Here is a 23910-nt window from a genome sequence, read left to right as displayed (position 1 = left end):
TTGTAAATCAACATCAGCATAGAGAGAGCAAACCTGCTGCTTTAGATTCCCTGCTTGTCCGAGAGGGCTAAGCCCCAGAAAAAAAAAAAAAAAAAACACCCACCCACCCCCAACTCCCCCCACCCCACAGTAATTCCACAGTAGCAATTAACAGTTTGTTGTGTATTTTTTTTTTTTTTGGTTGGTTTTTGTTTTTCTACAAAGCAGTCACTTTAAATCAGTGAGGTAGACCGGGTCAAAACTAACCCACCTTGGGACAGTCAGGAGCATCTGGTGCCTCTAGAGCTGCAGATGGATAGAATCTACAATTTTTTATTTTTATTTTTTGTATTTTTACTTATGTGTTTGTTTTTATTTCCACCCTCGCCACCCATCAACTGATGCAACACAGAATGTCAAGATTGTCTAGCTAGCCAATAGTCGTGTTATTGTCATGAGTCACTTGAAGGGAAAGTGCCTTGTCTGGGAGGTGGGGCGGTGGCCAGGTATGACAGAAAATTAGTCCAAAATAAAATAAAATAAAATAAAATAAAATAAAATAAAATTTCATCCTTAGTTCAATCTTAGTATTTAAGCATGGCTTTTTGTTGAAGCTCCAGGGGAGCTCTGCACTATAAGTACTATTGTCAGAGGGTCAGAATCATTTGGTTGATGTTGAGGATTGTTTTCCAGCCACTGCAGGCTCACTGAGAGCAGGCTCGTCGAGGGGAGGTGAAGGGGGTGGGGTTGACCRAAGAAAGAAAGATTTACAAGTCCAAACATCAGAGACGGACCCCCACTATCAAACTGCTGTTGATGGAAGGTGGTCAGTTTTAAACTGATTAATGCTTTTCAGACCTTTGGCTACGGGGGTCAACACTTTAGTCTTTCGATAGCAGAGGACAGTCTTCCTCCATGTCTTTCAGAACAGCTTATGCACTGGCGATGTAGGATTCAAAGGCTTTGGCGCGAGAGTGTTCTGGTACAAGTGAGGGCAACGCTCCGGTCATCCTTTATTCCTGGTTCAGTTCATCCACTTTCGACAATTCCAGGCTCCGCAGTGGCAGGGGATCTTGTGCTGATCGTCTTCAAAATCAAACTGGTAGTCGTAAGTCAGCTGGAATCAGGAAACAGAGACAGTTTAAAGACTTGTGAAATAAAAAAAGAAATAAAAAAAGGTAAATTATGGGCAAGTAAAACACACCTCTTCTCCCTTAGGGATCCTGCGGCTGGAAATGATGATAATCTTGTCTTCTTTGTCAAATGTTACAACCTCAGCGACACAGTTGGGGGCACATGAGTGGTTGACATATCTAGAAATAAGAGAAAATAAAAGTCAGTAACAAAACGTACAAAACTAAAGGATTTTAAACCAGAGTGTTGTGTACAAAGTGATACTAACCGAGCGGGGCCGCCTGTCAGAGTGGCATCAATCACCTGCTCGTTGTTGATGCGGAACATGTAGATCCCACGGTTCTAAAATAAAAACAAWACAAAACTTAATTCCAAATACTTCATCATTCCGTTTAATTCAACCCAAGGATATTTTTTGGTGTATTAAGGAGCACCTGCGACTCATAGATCTTCTCACGCCGATTGGCCACCTCGTTGCGAATAACAGTCCCGATGTACTCGATGACCATGGTGTGCTTCTCCAGGTCCTTTGCCGCGTACAGSCCTAACCCTTGAATGCGAGATCGTGCGAGGTAAACGTTGTTCTTCCACTCGGTCTTCAGACGGCGGTACTGAGAGGACTTGGAGTGGACAAACTGCTTGCTGTAGGGTGTGTTGAGCTCTCCGGTGAAGGTGCTCTGGTAGGCCTTTGACACGCTGGTGCTGTTTAGAGTATGAGGCCTTGAAACAAAAAAAATATTTGGTGATGTTTGAGTAATTTAGAAATGCTGTGCATTAATAATGACTTATCTAGGCTGTAATATGATTTAATTGTCATCTGTGCTTTTTGTATAAATGTTTTCTTCCATTTAAAAATACAAAGCTTGCAGCACTAATTAAAAGAACTAATATATTAAACTGCACAACTCACCCTGTTTGATATGTCACTGTACTGTACTAAAAACTGATTTACCTCTTGCACTGAGTAGGAACCTTTGGCTCAGAGCGAGCGCAGCCAGTTGGATTTATCATGAGAGGGAGCTCCATCAGAGGGTGACGGCCGTATCGGAACTGGTAGTTCTGACAGTTCTCCACTCCAGGTAACTTTAACATTAAGCAGTTTATCGTCAGAAGACACACACACACAAAGAAAAAGGGAAAACAAATGAGCAATAAAAACAGAAATTCTTACCGATTCCGTGATCCGCATGACAGCATGAACAGTGAGGCCGTACATCTCCTCTCCCTTAACATGTTCAGTGAACAGCTTCAACATGAATGATTCCTCTCGAAGTTTAGCCACCTGCTGCACAATTCGGTCCCAGATCCCTAGAGATGACAAGTTGTATTTGGTCACTGGTCGAGATAGTCCAGGTTTAACAGGCGGAGTGTGAAAACGACATTCTTACCCTCTGGAGTTGAGTCCCGATACTGCAAGTCCTCTAATCCCTGCTCCAGAACACGCACCTCGAACAGCGGGCGACTTTCATCCTCACTGATGCGACAGCGGTAGCGGCACCGCTTGTTGGGCACGCGTGTGCTCCAGTAAATGCGCGTGGCTTCATAGCCGACAGGGAAAATGGCAGTGGGCGAGTGAAAGTTGGTCATTTGGGAAGGTAGCAACTGGCCAATAGCGTGAAAGATGAGACCACCGACACGGAACAGGTGGATGCGGTCGCCTCGCTGCAAGATGCTGGCGATCTGCTTCACCTCGTCGCGCTCGATGTAAACCCGGCGTAAAACGGCAAACGTGCTGAGCTCGTCGTCACTTGGGCCCTTCAGTTTGTGCTGGGTGCAGAGCATGGTCTTATCCTTGAAGAACATGCAGCGCGCTCGGATGGCGCAGGCAAAGTGGTAGACGTTTGGGCAGCGTAGTCTGTTGCAGCTGTTCGTGGCGCCGGTTTTCTGGCAGTACGCGCAAAGCGTTCGCAGTCCACGACGCAGGGCCACCTCCACGTTGATCAGGGCGCCCCCCTGAGTCTCATACACTTCTGTGGACCACAAAGCGCAATTAAGGTGCACCCACAGGTCCACGTCGATGTTGAGCAGACGGGCGGGGCCGTCTGTGGCTCCGTCACCTTCCTCGTGGCAGAAGCAGCATTTGCGTTTATCCCGAGGCAGCTTTTCAGGTCGAAGAGTGATGCGCAGAGTGTCCATCAGCTCAGACACCTCCCGGCTGCTCTCCTTTTTTGAGCCACCCTTTCGTATTGAGATGACTATCTGAAGACGCTTCCAGCGGATCCCCTTCCACTTTTTCATTTTGGGGTGTACCACCTCCTCGTCAGGCGAGAGAGGTCTGCGCTGCTTGACCGCTTTAGGGGAAGACTCCATAATGCTGGGAGAATCTATGGGAGGTTGAGCTGGCTCCTCTTTGACAGCAGGACTTTGATGACCCTCTGCAGGCTCAATGGGCTCAGACTGTGCAGAAGCAGCTGCTGGTTCACTAATTCCTTCCAGAGCAGCAGGAGCTTCAGACTCTGTGATGTTGGCTGGCTGAGAAGCATCAGGAGGAGAAACAACATGCTGCTCAGGTTCAGTTTTGATCTGGACACCAGTGGGACTGAAGGGAGGGGGTGTTGGAGATGACTTTTTGGAAGATTCAGCCTCACTAACTATGACTGGTAAAGGCTGTGGAAGAGAAGGTGATGGGGGTGGAGATTCCTCCACTGGTATAACAGGAAGGTGGCGAACATCCAAATCATTTACGTTGGTTGTGTAACAGTGCTGCACTGGTTTGTCATCATTCTCTGGGAATTCCTGGAAGAAAAACAATTATAGCCTTCTAGGTAAATGCTCAACAACAACAGCTAAAAATACTACTGAACAGATAAGTGGTGACAAACCTGTTTAATAAGTGCCAAAATGTCCACTTGTTTCTTTAGAGTACAACCAGGGAGAGAAACATCAAACTGTCTCAGCCACTCATCCTGACTGGGCGAGGCACCGTCCTTACTGCACAAAGGCCCTAAAAAGTGTGACCACAACATTAACAGCCTGATTTTAAAGATGAGAAACAAACTTTCAACAAATCAACACTCAAATTTTGACCTTTTAGGGGAAAATAGTTGCTTTTGACAGGGCTAGTGGGAAAAAACATCCTGAGCCTGAACTTTGTTCTTATAATAAAACTGACAACATACTGTAGGTAAACAAAATCAACAATCTTTATAAAAACTGTAATTTATATTTCATCTTTGATTATTAAATGAATTACAATTTTCAAGAAGTTTGGTTCCAAATATAAACAATTTAGCAATGTCAGTTCCACAATAGACTATTTTAAATGCTACAGTATATGAGACCCATCATATCGAAATGAGGATTAAGTCAAATTTGGTCAAAATGACCTAATTACATTTTCAGATTCCTGGCTTTAAATGTTATATTTTGATACCTGGATCATTCTGATATCAAATCCATTTATATGACTTAATTTGTCTTGTTAATTACAATACTACATAAATATTTGGTCTGAATCCTAATTTTATTTAATTTTAATGAGAAATTGTTGATGTCCTTATAAAGAGGAAACCTCAAATTATATTTGAATATTGAGATTTCCCAGCTGAGAAGAAACAAAACATTGCTAGCTTACAACGGCATTTTTCCTCAAAATCAGGTTTTTTTGTTGCTACTGCTCAAAACAGTGCTTCAAAACATTTTTGATTATATTTCAGACAGTTCATTCAAATGATACATTAATAAGGCATTTATTCATTATGTTTTGACAAAATGCAATTTTTGCAAACGTTTGATTCAAAACACTTTATTTGCCTATTTTAGACTTAATCCTTGTTTGGAAGTGATGGGTCACATATATTGTTAATATGATGAAATAAAATTTTGACTGCATCACAGAGAGAACTCTGTGAGGGTTTTGGAGGAAAAAATATATCAAAAGATAAACAGAGACACATTTTTGCTACAGATCTGTTTAAACAAATACCTCTTTTGGTGTTAACATTGTTTAATTCCAAGAGCTAAAGCTACAACTTCTGCTAGGTCTGAACCAAAGTTTTATTGAACTGATTGAACTCTGTTTTTTTTTTTTTTTTTTGCTGTAGCTACACTAAGCAGGAGATCCAACATGGCACCAGAGAGCTATCAGCCTGTTTTGAACAAAAAAAAAGCTTTTGATACAGCTCAATTATCTTCATGTGTATRCCAAAATATTACCAACAAGCCATGGCTAATTAACTTCAACAGAAATTTTAGTTTAGAAACAAAATGCTTAAAAAAATAAACTTGAATTAGTCTCGAAATGTCCACCTGACTGTCCGTGTCTTTTCCCAGGCCCATCCACTCCAGGCAGGTCAGAATTTTGGGGAGGAAACGTGACCTCATAAGCATTTGGCATCCTAATGTTGAGCAGTTGGGCCATTGCCATCATMACATGATTGAGTTTCTGGAAAATAAAGAAAAACATTTGAATGATAGTAAAATCTACAAAAATAAAATAAACATGGGCTTACTGAGTTGATGGTTTAGTACCTTGGCAGCAGCAGGAGACACTGTGAAAGTAACAGACACCTCATTGCTGTTGGTCTTGTCCCAGTGGTTGGATGTGGCAACAGCTTTCTCATCAGATGCTTCAACTGGCTTATTTTCTGGAAATGCTGTTAAAATGCGTAAAACAATTTCGCAAAATTATTTATTTTACAAAAAAAAAAGAAGAAAAAAATGACATGAAACTTTTACAGCAGGCCTCTTAAAAACGGTGCAACCCTTTGAATTTCAACATAAGTGTTGCATAATACCTGGTATAGCAGTGCGAGGTATCAGAGGTATGATGGGKGATATTGCTCTCTCTGTATCCTCCTCTTTGGGCTCCCGGAGATTAGGAAAACGTGGTGTTGCGTCTCCTACACTGCTCTCAGGGGATGACGCTGGGATGATGCTTTCTTGAGCATCGTCCTCGTCACTCTCCATCCTGTTAAAAAGAGGTTTCSACCATTTATAACAACATCCGAGAAAACAGGATTCATAACAAATATGTCGGGGCAGCTGGATTGTTGTACCTGATATCCTCATTGTGGTTATGTGGTGGAGTAGGGAGGGCTGCTAGTAGATCTACACTCTTCACTTCCTCTTTAACAGAATCTGAATATAAAAATCATTTAGTCAATTTTTTTTAGCTTAGCTTAACTACATATTAAACATTCTCAAGCAAAAAAAATCACCTATTGGTTCTTCTGATGGTTTTGTGTCCTTCTGGCCCCCAGAAAGGTCCTCTCCAGGAGTCACACCATTCAGCAGCTTATGCTGTACTGATGGTGGTGGAGTAGGTGGTAGGGAGGATGGAGGTGTTGGAGGGTTACTGAGGTTACTCTGTAAAGATGTGAGCATTTTTTCAGTTTGTTAAGACTTGGTTTTTAAAAGCAGGAGTAGACCACAACCAATATGACTGTACTTGTGAAACCGAGTTACCTTAGTAAGTAGCTGAGAATAGTAGTCTGGGATATTGTCCAGCACCGCATTTCCAAATGAGCCTTTCAACTGTCCTTTGCCATTGGATGGGCTGCTTCCAAAAGGAGCAAATAGATCCAGGCTGGCAGTGATTGAAGGCTCCATCAACGGTAGCAGAGACAGACCCTAGTACATAAATGCTCATTAGTCAAGACAATGAAGACATCGTCAGTGAAAATGTAGAAATTTCTCTTTGACATTTACCTGTTTGAGTTGTTTTATGAAGGATTCAGCACTTTTGCCAACCTCTTCCTTTTTATTTTTCTTCCGTGAATTTGGCCCTTTGTCACCACTTGGTTTATTTATGCGCTTTGGCTTTTGTACAGGAGCCCTTTTAGTTAAAGACTGTAAATCCTGTGAAAGGTGAAAACATACAAGCTTTTTCCTCATGAGCAATAGTTAAACTAAAAAGATACAACACAATTAAGAAAATCATACCTCCATATTTCTCGGAGTCCCTTGCAGCTTTTGCTCAAGCATGGCCAATTTACTGTTGATGTGACCATTGATCTCATTGTGGATGCCTTCAGAGGGCCTCTGAGCATTAAGCTGAATGTTCTTGGTTTTAAGGAGTTTCTGCAGCAGCTGTTGTCCAGTCTCAGATCTAGGACCAAGGGGCTCTGACCCTAACCCAGCATTAGAAAWGCTGGAGTTGCTCCCGCATGTAACTGTTTCACCCGTTGTTTCTTGCTTCAGAGCTCCAGGGTTAGCTTCTGATGCACTGTCACACTGAACCTCCTTCGGTTCTTGTTTAATGTTCTGCACCGTCTTGAACAGCTCACCCTGTTGCGTGTGAACATTACTTTCTGTGATGTTTTGTCCTTCTTGCTGAACAAGCAGCCCTTTCTGTGGCCCATTAGGGGTAATTGACACTGTCTGAGATGCTTCGCTGCCTGACAGCTGAGTTTCTACTTTCAGCCCTGGATAATCAAGTGGGCTCTTTGCCCCAGGCGACCTGAGTGGAGATGCTCTAATTTGGCTGTAGGGACTGCCCTTCCCACCTCTACAGTCAGCTACAGAAGGTGAGGAGACATGAGATGAGTAGGGTGAGGGTGGGTGGGCTGGGCTCATTCCAAAAGGACCTCTTGGAGAGTATGCATGGGATGGAGAGCCCTGAACCCGACCTGATGGAGCTACCATTAGTGCTTGTTGTTTATTCAGGTTGGGAGTGGAAGGACGCATAGATTGATTAAACATGTGTCGCTGTGGATCCCCCGGAGAGTGGACTAATGGCTGGCGTGGAGAAGCTGGCCTTACCATACGATTCTGTTCCATTGGTGAGTGTGGCATTGGTAACTGGCTCCTATTCATATGCTGCTGCATCATTTCCCCCGGTTGGGGCTGACCAGGGACCATCATACCTTGCTGTATCTGAGGAACACCACCAGGTTGCTGACTAAACATGGCTGATTGTTGATGACTGGCCACAACTCCTGGTTTTCCCATGCCTCCGTAAGGCATCTGATGGCCCTCCATTCCCATCATCTGCTGCCCACCCTGTGGGGCTTGTTGTCTCAACTGACCCGGTTGGCCTTGGCCAACAGGCATTCGCAGCATTTGCCCATGATGGAGTTGTCTCTGTGCTATTATAGCCTGAATGTGCTGTATCTGTTGGTTTTGGGGAAGATTGCGGAGCTGAGGATTCTGAGCAATAATTGCTTGAAAGTTGATAGAAGTGCGGATCGGTCCAGGTGGGACATTGGCTCTCTGTGCCATCATCGCTTGCTGCTGAGCTCTGATCATTGCCTGTTTGTGCTGCTGGACCATGAGGGCTTGCTGCTGCGAAGTAAAGCCCATTGGGACAGGCTGTGGTTGGCCGGGACGATTCTGACTCATGACCTGCTGCTGCATGGTGGGATCTAGAACCTGCTGTGTGGCATTCTGAGTAGTTTGCTGTGGTTTAGCTAATAAGTCGACCGAGTTCACCTCTTCTTTTATAGTCATCAAACTGGGTTTTTCAGCACTGAGGGAGCCCTGTCTTTGTGGAAGCTGATGTTGTTGCTGCTGCAAAGAGGCACCAGCTTGTTGGTTTCCAGTCAAACTTGTTTGTTGTTCATAAACAGACTGAGGATTTGAATTGTGGTGTTGGGTTATATACATCTGATTTTGAGTTTGTTGTTGTTGTTGTTGCTGTTGCTGCTGYTGTTGTTGTAATTGCTGTCGTTCCAGGTCAGACTGATGATCATTTACAGAGCCTTGCTGGGGCATATGACTGGGAGTGGAAGGTCCACTATGCTGTGGTGGAGTCCTTGAATCAGGGCTTAGAATTCCCCCCTCTTTGAATCCTGAGTTTTGGCTGTCAGTAGATGCCTGTGGTTGGGGTGTATTACTTCCTGCTGAGGGAGAGGAACCCATATGTGGGGTAGAGGGCTGGGAATGCCCTCCTTGATCTTGGTTCGACTGACTGATCTGCGTCATTTGCTGCTGAGATACAAGTATGCGTTGGGCAAGAATGTTCTGTTGTTGTGGAATTAACTGACCCTGGGGTCCCCTGGGTGCTGGGTGACCTGGAGATCCAACCACACCTTGCGGACCCATGATCAACTGTGGCCTCTGTTGCTGTAACGACTGGTTCCCAATCAATCCTGGCTGAGCCGCCATCATGGCCTGTGAATGATTAAAAGGCTGGCCTGCTGCAAGATTCTGCTGTGATGGAGCCACCGACTGACCTACAACCATTCCTTGTGGGACCTGCACCATGCCCTGTGGATTAGCTTGATTAGCAGTCATTCCTTGCTGAGTGTTTGCTTGCTGTTGTGCCATAAGCTGATTTCCCATCATCCCAGCCTGCGGCTGAGCTATTAAACCAGTCTGTTGATTTGGGTGTGGCATTGGTTGCTGCCCCATCATCACTTGCTGCTGCTGTAGTTTTGCCATCTGCATTCTGTGAAGTTGTCTTTCTTGAAGAAGCCTTGGGTCTGCCCCTTGCATTCCAGGACCCTGGGGGAAAAATCCAGGTTGAGGCCCTGGCGGACCTGGCGCCCTTGCCCCATTGGCTCCAAGAGCTGAAGGAACCTGCAAATGCGGCCCACCCATGAAGGGCTGTCCTTGGGGCATTCTTAAAGGCATTCCCACTTGGTGCATCATGCCAGGGTGCTGGCCCATTACTGGTGCTCCCTGTTGGCCCATCATCATCTGGCCAGGCATTTTGGGAAACATGTTTGGGGGCCCCCCCTGTGCAGAATGACCCGGGGTAAGAATACCTGAGCTTTGTTGATGCTGCTGTTGTTTGCTTCTGTACTCTGCAATAAGATTTGTGTGCTCCTTCTGTTGCTTGCGCACCTGAAACATTGTTTATGAACAGCAGAATTAACATTTCACACGTCGTCAATGTACAAATCAAAGGTTTTGCAGAAGTTTAAAAAAAAAGAGTATAAAACAAAAATCAACAAACCTGGTCAAGTTGTTTCTGAATTTTACTTTGCTCCTCAGTTACCAACTTCAGTTTCTCTGCATCTGCCTCAGCAAACTCTCTGCCAGCTTTTTTAGCAGTGCGTTGTTTAGCACACAACGCTTTGCGTGATTTTCTGTGAACTCCAATCTGTTCTTCTAAAAATTTTAACTGCATTTGAAGTAACTGCTGGGTATGTAGAAGCCATTCTTCGTATTGATGCTGTTCTGCATCATCTGTAAAATAAGAGAATATATAACTTATACTTGAAAATAATGAATAAGGTAATAACATTTAAAAAAATACTTTTCAAAGAGAATAAAAGTAAAACATACTGATTATTCCCTGCACAAATTGTGGTGGGTTGGGTCTTGACTGGGTAGGATCAGCCGTTTCTCCCTCCTAAACATATAAATTACTTTTTATTTGTATAAAATGACATTTTAAAAAAGCCACTAACTCCCAAATAATGACAACATACCTTTAGTGGCCCAGATGTAACCTGAGCTGAATCTGTGCCAGGGGCAGAGGCCAGCCGCTGAGCAAGCAGAGAAACTTGTTGCCTTTATAAAAATAAAAAAGATCAACACATGAAGTCTAAACAAGACTGTGTATGGAATATTCCAAATACTGAGCTAAAATGTACAATTTACTAGTTATTTACCAGAAAAATAAGTTCTTGACTTGAAATTCTAAATCTTTTTAGAGAATGTCCTGGCTGGAACATTACACTTTTGGCAGGTACCTGTGTTGGCTAGGTCAAACGGTACTGTAAATTTGTAATGCAGAACTGGTACAAAAACAACAATCTATATTGTGCATTATAGAGTCAATAACTCAGCCATATAGGTTAATTGTCTGCCACAGTCTCTAACCTCTTACAAGCAAGTCATAAGAACTTGTTTTCTTGTTTATTATTTGGGTTATTAAAGAACTGAAGGACCTATTTGAATTAACACTGTAATTTATCCATAAACCAAAAGGCGTAATCTAAGACTTTTCTTTAGCACTGATGAGCATATGAGACAAAAGCATTCAAGTCATGGTGTTTAAGTTTTATGCTGAACTGAAGCACCTGTTAATGCCAGATGGAACACCCATTGGATCCTGCGCCAACACTCTTTTAATACCCTTGAGAGCTACCATCTTTGCCTTGGCAATTGGATCCATAATGTCGTCTGCAGCAAATTTGTCCAAATCTATCACACACAGACACAAACACACACACACAAAAATGTTGCTGATTAAAAAAAAATCATAAAACCAAAAAGAATAATACATTGACAGTAATAAGTCATTATAGTTACCTTTATCTGGGAAGAAGCTGTTGGCCAGTGGTGACTGTTTAACAACTTGTTGCGGTGGATGACCAAGACCTGTGTGCATTCCTGGCTGTCCTGCTCGAATCACAGCCTGCTGCTGGGACATAGTCATGTGAGGCTGAGGTACCATACCAGGTCCCATAAGCCTTTGTTGCTGCTGCAGCATGTGGGGAGCACGGGGTACCATTCCCGGTTGAGCCATCATTCCCGGGGCTGGAGGACGATGCTGATGTTGCAGCATCAGCTGTCCCGATGCCTGCAAGTTTGGATGTTGGCTTGGAATACCAGGAAAGTGTGAAGGCATGGCTCCTTGTTGAAGTGAACTCATCTGTTGCTGTTTCTGTAGTTCCTTCTTTTCATGCTCCAGAAGATCTTGAATGAGAAGTGGCAATTCACCGTCTAAGGAGCTCTCTACCTTTGCCAAATCTACTGCAGGGGAGTGCTGGCCCCCAACATCGGGCAGTCCCAGTGGATCATCACTGATATCTTCACGTGGGGCACCTGGAGGAAAACGATCATCTTGGCCTGGTAAGGGGTACGACAGTCCTCCTAATCGAACAGAACTGAGCGAGGCTGACTGATTTTCAGTTTGTGCTAGCTTGGCCGTTGATGTTCCAAGCAACATTGATACAGCCTCACCCATTTCATTTTTAACCTCAGTGTGTTCTGACTGCAGCTGAGGGGTTTGACCTTTGCCCTCGACTTTAACTTTGGAAGCTGCAGCAGTATTTGAGGTGGGTGGCAGCTGGGGAGCAGATTCTCTTGTAGCAGTTGAAACTGTTGCTAAAGAGTTTTGTCTAAGATCAACTTTGGCTTTTTCTTCCACTTTAACATGGACAGATCCATGGAGAGATGAAGGTGCTTCGCTTTCTGCTTCTACTCGCCGCAGCTGGTCTGAAAAGACATCCTTAGGGTCACCTTGGTCCAGTTCGGGGTCAGTGTAAGCCAGCAGGTCAAATTCATCACTATTAAGCAAGTCGTCTAGATGTGGATCGTTAGTTTCAAGGTTGCCCAGGTTCCCCAAGTCATCRTCGCCTTTGTCAGGATCTAAGTCCAGAGCCAGATCATCCTCATCCTCCACGCCTCCATCCCCGGGAGCATTACCTAGCCCTTCAAGGTCATGCTCTGGCATTTCCTCCCGGCTCCCTGCAGTTGCAGCCTGAGGCTCTGCCATTACACCTGGTTGTGCAAGTCGATGCTGCTCAGTACTCTGAGTGCTTGAACTGGAAGTAGCTGCTTGAGGCTGCAAACAAGGCTGTTGTGATACAGATCCTGTAGTCTGCTGAGGCAGTAAAACTGGAAGACCACCTTGTGGTAACCCTAGCGTTGAGTCATTGGCTCCTTCTGTTTGAATACTCCCAGCTTGAGCAATGGGATGCTGCTGTAAGTAAGGTGCAGCCATTTCTTGTGGTGAAACAAAGAGGCGTGGCCTCGGCTGGGGTCCTCGAGGCATGAACTGTGGTCGTAGGGATGGTCTTTGTGAGTTGTGTCTCAATTCAATGAACTGTGGTGGAGGTCCCTGACCCAGTGGCTGCATGGTCTCTCCTCCATGTCCTGGCATAAGGTTGTGAGGGTTACCCATGCTTTCTATACCTTGAATGTTGACAGCAGAGTTAAGATTGTGCCTTATGCCCAATCCTTCCATCCCAGGCTGGGGCAGCCTCCTTTGACTCTGAGCCTGGTTTTGCCATTGGGGAGGGAACGGGGGCCGATTAAACATGCCATGAGGCCTCGGGGGCCCTGGCATCCTGTGGGGAAAAAATTATATATTTCAATTTAAATAATGTCAATAATTAGATATAGCTGAAGTCAAAGGATATAAGAGTGCCAAATATTGTGGTGGTAACTATATTTTCTCATATAATTGTGCTTCTAGAGTGATTACATAACAGGAACATTACTGGAGCTTCTAGTGTATAAAAGTGCCTGCCTTAGTCCACCAGCATCCACAATGGCAGATGTTCCTGTAGGCGGTGGGCGAATAAGCTTGTCATCCATGCCTCCTACTACCACAGGCAGATTCCCAGCCATAGAAACCTGAGCTTCAGAGGTAGCAGGGACAACACGATCCTAAAGAAAGCAATAATAGCAAATTAATTAAATGAATTATTCCTTTTAATTCTAAAACTTAATTACTGTTGTCTATCATTCAGTATTAAATATTCAAGTCATTCAATTTATTTTACAGAAACTCTACAGAAAAGATTTGTGATATTAATGTAAAATATTTTATCATCACACAACACCACCTCACATTATAAATCACAATAAAAAGCATGCTCTACCAAATACAACAAACTAATTCAACCACAAAAATAAGCTAATTTCTTCATAAAGAATTTGCCAAAAATGATTATCTGGTGAAATCAGCAAATGAAAACATAAGACCAAAAGACAAGGAGCTCTTCCTGTGCATCACTCTACCAGCTTGGTCACTGTGAGATTCTAACTGTGAGAGAAGCTAYCTTTGTAGCCTTTCTCTGAGTCAGAAGACATGACCCTGAGAGAAAAAAAAAACTAATTTGCAAAAAGTTCTGAATGCTCTCTGCACTGCTTTCCTCAACTTGTACAATAAAATATTAGGACCTACCTCAAACTGCATTAACAAAATATTAAGAAAATAAAAATGTGTAATGCTGAGACCATACTGCTGAATATGTACCTGTGGATAAGGTGGTGGTGCCCTGTGGGTCTTATCCTGTTGAAAGGCTGTCATCTCTCCTCCAGACCAGCCAGGGGAGGCATTTCCTGCAGCAGAAGCAGCAGCCGCAGCGGCTGCAGCTGCCTCCTTCTCTTGTCTGATTGAGTTTTTCTGCTTTTGTTGTCTGATTATGAACTCCCTTAGTTTCTGGCGCTACAAAAGAACACAAAAAAAATCTGAGTTTAGTTAACTATTATAGAAAATCAGACTGAGTTTTTGCAAACCATTTTGGTGAGTTTTTACACCTGTTTGTGTTTCTCCAGCTCAGATGGACTAAGCCCTACTAACGAAGGGTCCTGCACTGCTGATAGGTCAGACATTTCTTGAGTGCCGGTTAAAGCTGGCTGATGAAGCAAGTCTGGAGGATGAACAGCTGGTAGTTCTTGGGATCCAGAAGTAGGTGGAACCCTGGAGCTGAGATTGTCTGCCCCTTGAGATTGTGGCTGTGATTGCTGAGGTTGACCCTTTGCCATTTGAGTCTGCTGTTGACTGTTCAGAGAAGATCCTGTACTGGGGCTGCGAATGAAGGAGGGTTTACCAGAAGTTGGATCCCCTGTAGAACTGTTACTAGGATGGGTTGGAGGTGGCTGGTTGGAAGGAGGGGAGGTTTTGTTGCAGCTTCCAGCTCCCTCTGGTGGAAAAGAGGGAGTGCAAGGGGGATTGTGGATAGTAGCAAATGGGTCTCTAGACTGTGGCCTTGAAGGTGGCTTAGAACAAGGGTCTGGAGATTGGAAACGAGGGGTAGCAGGAGACTGTACAGAATATGGATCATTAGACACACCACCAGGAGTGTGAGGAGACTGAGAGCTGCACTGGGACTGTGGACTAGAGGGGACTCTAGGTCCCTGTTCTTGTTGCACTACAATTTGTCTCTGAGTTCCAAGAGTGCAACTGTCACCTGATTGTGGCCTGGGAGTTAGTGATGGATGAGTATGAGGGTCAGAAAAAGTGTGGGAAGGAGACTGCCTGTAGCTTTCAGATGGATGACTGGGGGAGGCTCCAGGGTGGACCCCTCCACTCTCCCCTTGGTGCATACGAGGGGTCATGGGTGCCTTGAACAAACCGTCCCCAGAATCCATTCCAGCAGGAGAGCCAGTGGAAAGTTCAGGCCTTCCAGTAGAAGAGCACAAAGAAGGTGCACTTATTTCAGCCCTGTACTGCCCTGCACTTGCAGGTGAGGAGGCCACTGCAGCAGGTGATGAAGATGAACCATGTTCTGACCGTCCCATTCCCTGCTGAGTTCTGAATGGGTCTCCATGGTGAGCACTGTGGGGTGGTGAAAAGATGGGTGACTCCGCAAGCCCAGGACCTCTTGAACTGGGACTTTCAGGAGGTCCTAAGGACTCATGAGAGCTTTGCTGTGTTTGTAAGTGATGACCCTGTTGCTGCTGCAGTTGTGATCTGAAGTAGGGGTCAACCTGCTGAGCTCGTCTGGGGGTTCCAGGAGTTCCTGGTTGCATGTCGAAAGGGCCAAGACTGTCTGGCCGTCCCTGAGGAGGACCCTGTGGGCCGGAAGCAGAATAACCTGAGGAAGAGGCCTGTAAAGAACTGGCCCCAGCATGAGAGAAGGGCATGGTTGGATGTGAGTGAGAATGGGGTGATTGAGATGGAAGTTTGGCCAAAGGATCTGTCCTGCTGTCAGCTGACAATGGTGTCTTCATAGGTCCATCTGGGAAAAATACAGAAGATGATCCAGAGTCTGGAGGGTAGGAGAATGAACTGTCTGCTGAACTTGGATAGGAAGAAATTGATGTAGAAGGTGGCGGAATCTGAAGATGCAAGTTCGGCCGTTCTCCTTTAGGACGGCTAGGTTCTGTTTTGATTGGCCTGCAGACCTGACTCTCTGCCTGCTGTTAAAAACAAAGTAGAAAGTACAAATTACGTTAAAAATAGTCAATAGACAACAACAGAACCAAAAGAAAATAGTAATACAGAAAAATGGAACACCGATTTACCTTCTGTGCCTTGTTAATCCTCTGAGCGGCTCGGTTATCTTTGGCCTTTTGCTGCAATTAAAAAATATATATGAATGAACTCTTGTTTACCTCATCGCAAAAAAAAAGTTAAACATCAAAAATCTGACATTATGTTTGTTGCAATTTACTGAAAAATTCCAAGATTTTCCATTGCTTTATATTTGAATTTTTATGCTTCTAACTATTTCTACACCAAAACTAGTTTGGATGTAATCTAACTCAAGCTTTTTGTAAAAATTGCATTAAAAACAGCTTCAGAATATCTCAGCACAGCTCATTTGCATATCTTAGCTCCAACATCTACTTTAACACTATCCACCACTAGATTTCCTCCCTCAAAATTACTTTTGCTGACTCTCCTGTCTGAGATGTTCTTATCATCATTTGAATGTAAACAAATGACTTGTCAACACGATTCTGGTGAATTTCCTCATTTATTACAAATTACACAGTAGACTTCTGGAAGTGAATGATGTGAACTTGTGTGTAGTTATTTTATCATAGAAGATATACATGTACAAAGATTTGAAATCAAAAACATTATTTTAATCGTTTAATTTGACTACTAATGTTGCTTTAAAAGTAGACATGTGCTTTTAAATCCTTTTTTCACATTTAAATCATTTAATCGGGGCCTATATAAAGTGGAACTGCAATGCTATGGTCTGAATTCCTTCTTATTGTAACTCTACAAGCCCCTCTTTCTCCCCTTTTCTGAAGTGTGTCTCTAAAATCCAAACAAGGCACTTCATAATGACCCAAATGTGTTGAGAATTTACCAGATATGGAACCTTGTCTGCAGCAGACACCTTCCTCCAGATTTTCATTATTTGTTTACAGCGACTTGACCAGTCTGGGATGGAAAACACGTTTAATAACTACTCACCAACAACAGCATGACAATAGGTTTATGCTGGTGTGACATTTCCCTTCACTAACCTGGGTAGTCCTGTTTAAGAGTTGGGAAGTTGGTATTGGCATAAAGAACAGGGGAAATGGTTGAGAGCTCTCCCAGCTCCTCGTCCTTTTCCCAGCGCTGCAGACTGCGCTGGTTGTAGGACAGCCCATCACCTTCTGTCTCTGTGGGGGTGGGTGGGGAGGAAGGGGTTGCTGGGGTAGAAGGTGTGGCCCATGGACTCTCCTCACCCCCGTCTGGACTAAACAGTCCTCCTCTATCACTAAACAGCAAAGAAAGAAACTCGCTTTAGTAAACTTTGAACACTTGTATCCGTCTTGACTGGACAAAGTAAAGAAAAAAACTAATGTGGCAGAACTCCTGGATACAATTGTTGCTAAATAAAAAGGAATTTAATATTGGTCATACCGCATATCAAAGAAGGGTGACTGAGAGAGAGCAGGAAAGGTTTCCATCATTCCAGTGGAGGGCAGGGGTCCTGCAAGAATAAGTGAGYTTGAATCCCAAAGACAGCCTTAGATCCCAGACCCATAAAATCATTTTAATTTTGAATAACACCCTTTAAATTAAAAATTATGGTTTCAGTCTTATAGGGTGTGTCATATCGAAATATTTCTTTTAATCAGCAAAGGTATTTTCTAGGGCTGCAACAAACGATTATTTTAAGAATCGATTAATCTGTTGATTATTTTTTCAATTAAACGGCCAAATCATTAAAACACTTAATTACATGAATATGAGTAAATATAAATTAAGTTAAATCCTTAAGGATGCGTTATTGATTATGAATTAATCTGAATTTGATTTATCTTATAGATTGATTAACAATTAACTAATAAGCAGCCATTTAAAAAAAACTGAGTTTTCTCTTGAATCAAGAGGGTCTTCCCATAAAATCAAGGATTTTTTTATTATCTCCTGAATTAAAAAAACAGAAGCACATAATACATATTTTAACAATTTATTTTGCCAGCTGTATTAAACACTGACTGAAAAAAAATGTGTATTTCTCCTACATGAAACATAACAGAAATTTAAYAGGTTGCTGAATGAGGAAAATAGATTAAAATAATAAAATACCATTTTAGATGTAAAACTATTATTAATTTATTATAATTAGAATTAATTTACATTTAACATTTATTTTTTCTCTAATTCTTTTCTTTTTGTTTCATTCTTGTTGGTTCTGTTTGACTAAAACATTGTTCTGACCCAGTAACTGGTTCTGAAGCAGCCACCCTCCTCATCCTCCCCTCTCCCTGCAGACCTGCTGCTCGATCGCCCTTTTTTTTCCTTCGTCCTGAAACTTTTTGCTGCTCAACAAATAACTTTGGGCCTCAGTCAGAAAAAAACTGGAGAGTTTATACTTTTGGACCCCAGAGGACGACGAAACGGTGGATTTAAGGTCTCCATCCCCCCGCACRCACTTCCTCCTCGCGACGCAGCACGCATCAAATCAGACGTCTTTTAAAAAGAATAAATTTAGCATATACTTTTTATCATATCTTAAGATCTACTTGGCTTAACAACACGATTTAAAAACTGGTTTAAAGTTCAAAGTCTCTGCTTTTCAATCAAGAGTCAGAGAGGGCGGCTCTTTACAGGTAGAGTTTTTTCCTTTCTTGGTAACTAACTGTGGTCATTTTGACAACGCTCTGCCGGTGACGTAATCAGCTCCGCGACAYGGCGAGGGACGCATAAATCCCGTGACAATGATTCGATAATGAAATTCGTTGCCAACGCTTTTAATAATCGATTTTAATCGATTCGTTCTTGCAGCCCTAGTATTTTCTAAAAATAAAAAAAATGGTATTCTAATAAACAGACACTGTTTTATGAGAGTTAATGCAACCAATTAGAAAGGTTTTTAAAGCTAATGCAGGTATTCCTTATACAAACCTGACAGAAGAGGTCTCTGTGGCACTGAGCTGGGATTTGGTTCTCCCTTATTGGCCTCCAAGATTGGCTTCATGCCGCCTAAAGGGGAGCCATCTTGCACTCCAAGAACCTTCCTGAAGAACTGCTCAGAATCCTGACTCTCCACTCCCTGTGGAAGACCTGTTACACAAGGACAACGAAGTGAAACAGAATCAGGTTTTTGACTTTTCTTTTTGTTTCATACTGTTGATAGAAAAACAAACAAGGGAATTACCTTCACTTTTTTCTGCCTCTGAGTCATTGGGATAATCTGACATCTGGTCCTTTGCCAATGAGGATGATGCAGGAATTCCTAAAATACTTTTACTGTTTAGCAAATTTGAAAATCTTAAAATTGTAAAATTAAACTTCAATGTTGAAACATTACCTGCACCATCTCCCTGAGCCTTGGGGGCTTCACCCACCTCTTGCTTGAAAGGAAAATTACCCTCCACAACCCGATCCTTGCCATCAGCTGCAGAGAAAATACTAGTTACCTTAGCGGCCTTTTTGTACACCTTAAATTACAAATACTTCAAAAACGACATCACTGATCATGATTATGTTCTTACTCTCTGGGTTAACCCTGACTCCAGTTGGTAACAAAGGTCGAACAAGGCATGGACCGGTCCTCTGTCCTGGGGCTGTCATCACAGATTTCTTACTCAAGTCTATTAATGTCTTCCCAAAAAAAGCCTCCTGAAATTAATTTACAAATTTTATATGTGAGAAAAACAAATGATGGACATCATTGGATGCTTTATGTTTAAAAACTGATTTGGCCATGGGCATAGGGTGACTACCAACCTGAAGATACGCTGGAAACATGTCCTCAAGTTTGCTCTTCTTTCGGCCTCGCCTCTTTTTGGCCTGTTCCTCACCTTCAGATGGTTTGGGATCCATTATATTATCTGTGTCTGGGTGAGGACCTGCCCACACAGAGTCATTACACACTCAGTTTCCCAATATTACTATTAATATTAAAAAAATAAATACAAATAAAAAGTTTCCCAAAATTACACACTTTACATTTAATGCATGGAATCATGAAAAAAAATGCAATACAATAAAAACAGAACCAAACCCATACAATTTACACTCCCTGCAAGAAAAAAAACAACTATTTAAACATTCCTTTAACATATAACAGTGTGATAATTGTGACAAATATACTAATATCTAAACACAATTTTTGAGCTTGAAAAAATTATTCCATCATCACCCACCTTCTTCAATGGTTCGCTCGATCGGCTGCCCGTCTAATGTAGTTTCTCCAGCCAGCTGAGCAAAGAATTCTTTCTTCATCCGAGTGTGACATTTCCTTTGTCGCACCATGAAGCCCCCAATCCCTGGTAAAATTAGTCATATATCAGTATTTTACAACTGTTAAAATATTAACAATGACGTTAGAAGTGGGGTGACAAGTTTACCAGGTCTGTAGGGTTTCCGCTTCCTTTTCTTGCTGTCATCCGTCTCTTCTGCCCCACCTTTAAGTCCCTCACAGTCAGCCACGCCTTCAGCACCTCCTTCTGCACCTGCTTCCCTCTCACCACCTTCTCGATCGGGGCTCCCTGGTGGCTCCAATTTGGTGTCGCAATCCATTGGTTCCCCGCAGCCTAATAATATAAAAATCTAATTTGAAAAAAGGTCTGACAAACTATGAGCATATTACTGACAAAATAATATGAAAAAAAACGAACCAACCTTTTCCCTCCTCTCCTTCTCCGTCAACCTCTCTCATATCCATTCCATCAGGACCTCCATCACAGCACAGAGTGCCAAGACGGGATCGCCTTTGCCGCCTCTTGTGCAAAGGAGACATGGAGATGCTACGGAGCAGGGACATCCCCGACTCTGTTAACCACACACCCTCCAGTCTGTAGAACTGGGGCTCTGTAAAGTGAGATTGTCAAATCAGAATAACTTGAAGGGAAACAGAATGTGCCAGAGTACCAATGATATTTATTTTTTTTAATAAAACTCACTAACCTGGCTCTTTGATCTTTATTGACGCCATAATGGCTGACTCTACTACTGAGAACAATGGGAGTRCACAGGGAGTGAAGGTAAAAACAAAATTGTACAATCAGTAAACATTAAGACAATAATTTTTGTCTTCAGTTATAGTTAAGCTGTGTCATTTAGAGACTCACCAACAGGTTTTGGAACATATGGGGAACAAGATGTGCATGCAAAGCCTTCATCAGAAGCTTGTTCCACCTCATCCTCTGTGTACAGGCTCTCACAGACAGCATGAACCCACCTAAATGAGCACATAAATACATCAAAATGCACACTTTTCGTGAATAAAAATGTTGTGAAATAACTGACGCTGTGAAAAATAATGCATTTTCTGTTTGTCTTCATAAGCTGCAGTGTCTTGAGTTTTTTTTAGTGCGAGGCACTCACCGATCACAGTACTGACACTGCAGCAGCAGCTCTTCTTCCATGAAGTTTTCTCGGCACACTGGACAGGTGACGAGGCTAGCACAAGGGCCACAATGTGTGTAGTTGTTCTGCCACTCGCAGTGGAAGCCTGGGGAGCTGGAACCACACTGAACACAGCACACACACCTGGAAAGAAAAAGCCCGCATGTCTTAACATTTATCCACCTCAAATGAAAGAATTAAAAAGGTTGCCAAAAAGCTGCAGATCCACATGATCAATGTAATGTTGTTATGCTACAAAATAAAGAGGCAAAGCAATGGCATTTTGAATTGCTAATGCAGCGCTGGGATACTGTGTTTCAGTGTTTTACATAATATGCAAATTTACATGCATTCATTTCCATTTGACCCAATTCAAGAGCGGCAAAGAAGAACAGAATATCTCACACTTAGAAATAAAAAAAATATATATATACATATACCATTTGCACTTCCAGCCACCCTTTGGTACAGTGTGCAGGGGTGGGTCCAGGCAGTAGGTATGATAGCTGACATCGCAGTCATCGCACAGCAGCAGACGAGAGGGGTCTGATGCCTTTCCACACACTTCACATACAATACACTCCAAACATCGCCAGCCCTTACGAAGCTTCGTCTTTGTAATCTGCAAAGATAGAGGGTTTAATCTGTGAGCTCTGACCAAGTACAGCTGTATAAAAAAATAAAAAATAAAAAAACAGCTGAAGTTTAACACKGCTCTTACTTTGCTGCTCACACAGTAAGGATGGTAACACTGGGCACACTGAGCACAAGCCAGCAACTGTCCCTCTACCCCCTTTCCAAAACTGCCACACACGACACACATATCCTGAAACAAAGAGGAAAAAAGTGAAAGTCTAATTTAGAGTCCATTTGGAGAACATTTAAATCTAACAAAATTCAGCTCTTAACATACCAAACATAAGTAAAATAACTGGAAATGTCAAACAGAAGGTGTACCTGCAGCAGGACAAATTTATCAGTGTTTGAGAAAAGAACCACCGTGTTCTGCATGGTGTCATCTTCATCATCGTCTTCCTCCTTATTTACCCCAGTGTCTAAGGTCATGCTTAGCTGTGAGGGGGACCGCAAGTATGCAGAAATGCAATTTMATTTAACAAAAAGCAATCGAATGATATTATGTTCATCTAATGGTAATCAAATGATGCAATGAATACTCACCAAAAAGGCATCGATGCAAGAAGCCATGGCTTTGAGTCGTGACCTCCCACCACGCCCTCTCCCCCCACCACCTCCTCCTCGAGGCCTGCGCTTTCCAGGAAAACTACTGCTCCGCCCCTTCAAGTTAATGAACAAATCATAAAGCTTTGTTATCAAAAGAACATTTTCAAACCAAAAGCATCGAGCTGTTATGATGACCTCACCTGTTTGATTCTTGAGCGTCCCGGGGATCCCCTACGCTTTGCCTTCTCTCTGTCACTTCTGAGGGGTTCAAAGGGAAGCGAGTCGTCTGTCTCCGTGAGGTTATCTGTGTGTGAGTGGCCAGCTGGTATGAGTCCAAACTCCATGGAGAGCTGAGGATCAGGTTCTCCCGGAGAGCCAAGGAAGCCACTGCTGCTTTCATCGCCGTGGCTCATATTGGACATTTCATCCAGCAGAAATTCTGGCTTAAGTTCYTGCTTTATGTCCACATTATGTCCTTTAATTTGTTCATAATCATCTTCCTCTTCTTCTTCTTCCTCATCATCAGAGTGAGGAAGTAACTGCTCCTCCATATCCATTGCAGAGAGGGCCTCTGGTGTGTCTGCTGATAGAGTAAAAGGTAGGAGAAATCAAAGCTCCTCTTCTTTCCATTGTCATTTTATAAATTAAAAGATTATCAGCATCCTTAACTTAAACAACTCATTTTAGCGAAAACTAAAATCTACGATTTTTTTCTTTGTGACCATTTTAACGTGTATGTTTTGAAATTACCTGTAGACACAAGACGACGAGCAGCTGGCATTTCAGAAGTAAACCGTTCTGCTGAGATCTGTGACTCCATGGTTGTTTTCCAAGCAGTTATGTGAGCTGAAGACTCCACCTCTAAATTTAAAAAAAAAAATACACAGTACAAGTTTTTAAATGGGCACTGACATAACATTATTTTAACAAAATGCTACATTGAATTTTATAGTAAGCTTAGTCCTCAACATACCTAAGTCCATAGGTGTCTCTTTTTCAGGTTTATTATGAGCAACAATAACCCCTGGTGAGCTTTTCTGTTCAGATGACACGTCTGATAAATCTGCTCGTTTTTCTGTGAAAGTGTCCGCCTTTGCTTGGATCGTCATCTCCTCTCCAGTCTGCAGCTCTTCTGTTTGACTGACAGGCTGTTGCTGATCCTCTTTACAAAGCAAGCAAATAACCTTGGCTTCAGGAAACTCCCCCGATGACGCACATTCGCTGTGCATCCATCTAAGACAACCAGAGATCACCGTATTTATTTAATCAAAACAGGAGTGATGCAACCATAGGAACCTATGCTGTGTGTTAAACTAACCTGCGGCAGATGCTGCAACAATGAAGTCCAACAGATGGGTTGGCAGCTTTGCTGCACACACAACACACCGAGCTCCGTTGATGCTGACATCTCTCACATACGCTGTAGTTATCAAACCACTGGGCTGAACCTGGTAGCACCAAACCACGGGCACCGCACTCCAAACACACACGACATCTCTGATGTAGTGCAGATCGCA

The 23910-nt window shown here is 42.9% G+C and overlaps 1 protein-coding gene across 4 annotated transcripts in view; it reads right to left on the bottom strand.

Moving 5' to 3' along the window:
• Positions 1 to 165: 165 nt before the first annotated feature.
• Positions 166 to 23910, bottom strand: part of kmt2d (lysine (K)-specific methyltransferase 2D) — a 28613-nt gene continuing 4868 nt past the window's right edge. For 2 of the 4 annotated variants that reach the window (XM_014018880.1, XM_014018872.1), the window contains exons 9-55: positions 23712 to 23890; positions 23367 to 23626; positions 23144 to 23254; positions 22594 to 22976; positions 22391 to 22507; positions 22169 to 22282; positions 21933 to 22037; positions 21652 to 21833; positions 21191 to 21355; positions 20935 to 21044; positions 20771 to 20815; positions 20486 to 20674; positions 20212 to 20397; positions 20008 to 20130; positions 19589 to 19710; positions 19354 to 19480; positions 19170 to 19256; positions 19017 to 19094; positions 18764 to 18922; positions 17273 to 17342; positions 16888 to 17126; positions 16728 to 16801; positions 15928 to 15978; positions 14218 to 15822; positions 13934 to 14125; positions 13202 to 13341; positions 11257 to 13019; positions 11025 to 11148; positions 10431 to 10512; positions 10285 to 10351; positions 9953 to 10185; positions 6997 to 9840; positions 6763 to 6912; positions 6520 to 6684; positions 6273 to 6420; positions 6111 to 6192; positions 5850 to 6022; positions 5584 to 5708; positions 5362 to 5497; positions 3936 to 4057; positions 2502 to 3849; positions 2285 to 2421; positions 2066 to 2196; positions 1548 to 1833; positions 1382 to 1455; positions 1184 to 1292; positions 166 to 1096 (exon numbers count right to left, since the gene is read on the bottom strand). In XM_014018880.1, the coding sequence (XP_013874334.1) occupies positions 1004 to 1096; positions 1184 to 1292; positions 1382 to 1455; positions 1548 to 1833; positions 2066 to 2196; positions 2285 to 2421; positions 2502 to 3849; positions 3936 to 4057; positions 5362 to 5497; positions 5584 to 5708; positions 5850 to 6022; positions 6111 to 6192; positions 6273 to 6420; positions 6520 to 6684; positions 6763 to 6912; positions 6997 to 9840; positions 9953 to 10185; positions 10285 to 10351; positions 10431 to 10512; positions 11025 to 11148; positions 11257 to 13019; positions 13202 to 13341; positions 13934 to 14125; positions 14218 to 15822; positions 15928 to 15978; positions 16728 to 16801; positions 16888 to 17126; positions 17273 to 17342; positions 18764 to 18922; positions 19017 to 19094; positions 19170 to 19256; positions 19354 to 19480; positions 19589 to 19710; positions 20008 to 20130; positions 20212 to 20397; positions 20486 to 20674; positions 20771 to 20815; positions 20935 to 21044; positions 21191 to 21355; positions 21652 to 21833; positions 21933 to 22037; positions 22169 to 22282; positions 22391 to 22507; positions 22594 to 22976; positions 23144 to 23254; positions 23367 to 23626; positions 23712 to 23890 (13605 nt within the window). In that variant the 3' untranslated portion in view covers positions 166 to 1003. The remainder of the gene's footprint in view (positions 1097 to 1183; positions 1293 to 1381; positions 1456 to 1547; positions 1834 to 2065; positions 2197 to 2284; positions 2422 to 2501; positions 3850 to 3935; positions 4058 to 5361; positions 5498 to 5583; positions 5709 to 5849; positions 6023 to 6110; positions 6193 to 6272; positions 6421 to 6519; positions 6685 to 6762; positions 6913 to 6996; positions 9841 to 9952; positions 10186 to 10284; positions 10352 to 10430; positions 10513 to 11024; positions 11149 to 11256; positions 13020 to 13201; positions 13342 to 13933; positions 14126 to 14217; positions 15823 to 15927; positions 15979 to 16727; positions 16802 to 16887; positions 17127 to 17272; positions 17343 to 18763; positions 18923 to 19016; positions 19095 to 19169; positions 19257 to 19353; positions 19481 to 19588; positions 19711 to 20007; positions 20131 to 20211; positions 20398 to 20485; positions 20675 to 20770; positions 20816 to 20934; positions 21045 to 21190; positions 21356 to 21651; positions 21834 to 21932; positions 22038 to 22168; positions 22283 to 22390; positions 22508 to 22593; positions 22977 to 23143; positions 23255 to 23366; positions 23627 to 23711; positions 23891 to 23910) is intronic. The other 2 variants (XM_014018888.1, XM_014018897.1) reach the window with 2 other exon arrangements.

Source organism: Austrofundulus limnaeus, unplaced genomic scaffold, assembly GCF_001266775.1.
Source record: "Austrofundulus limnaeus strain Quisiro unplaced genomic scaffold, Austrofundulus_limnaeus-1.0 Scaffold3, whole genome shotgun sequence".
Classification (NCBI taxonomy): Eukaryota; Metazoa; Chordata; class Actinopteri; order Cyprinodontiformes; family Rivulidae; genus Austrofundulus; species Austrofundulus limnaeus.
The sequence above is the reverse complement of the archived record's forward strand: the minus strand, read 5'-3'. Positions and strand labels throughout refer to the sequence as shown.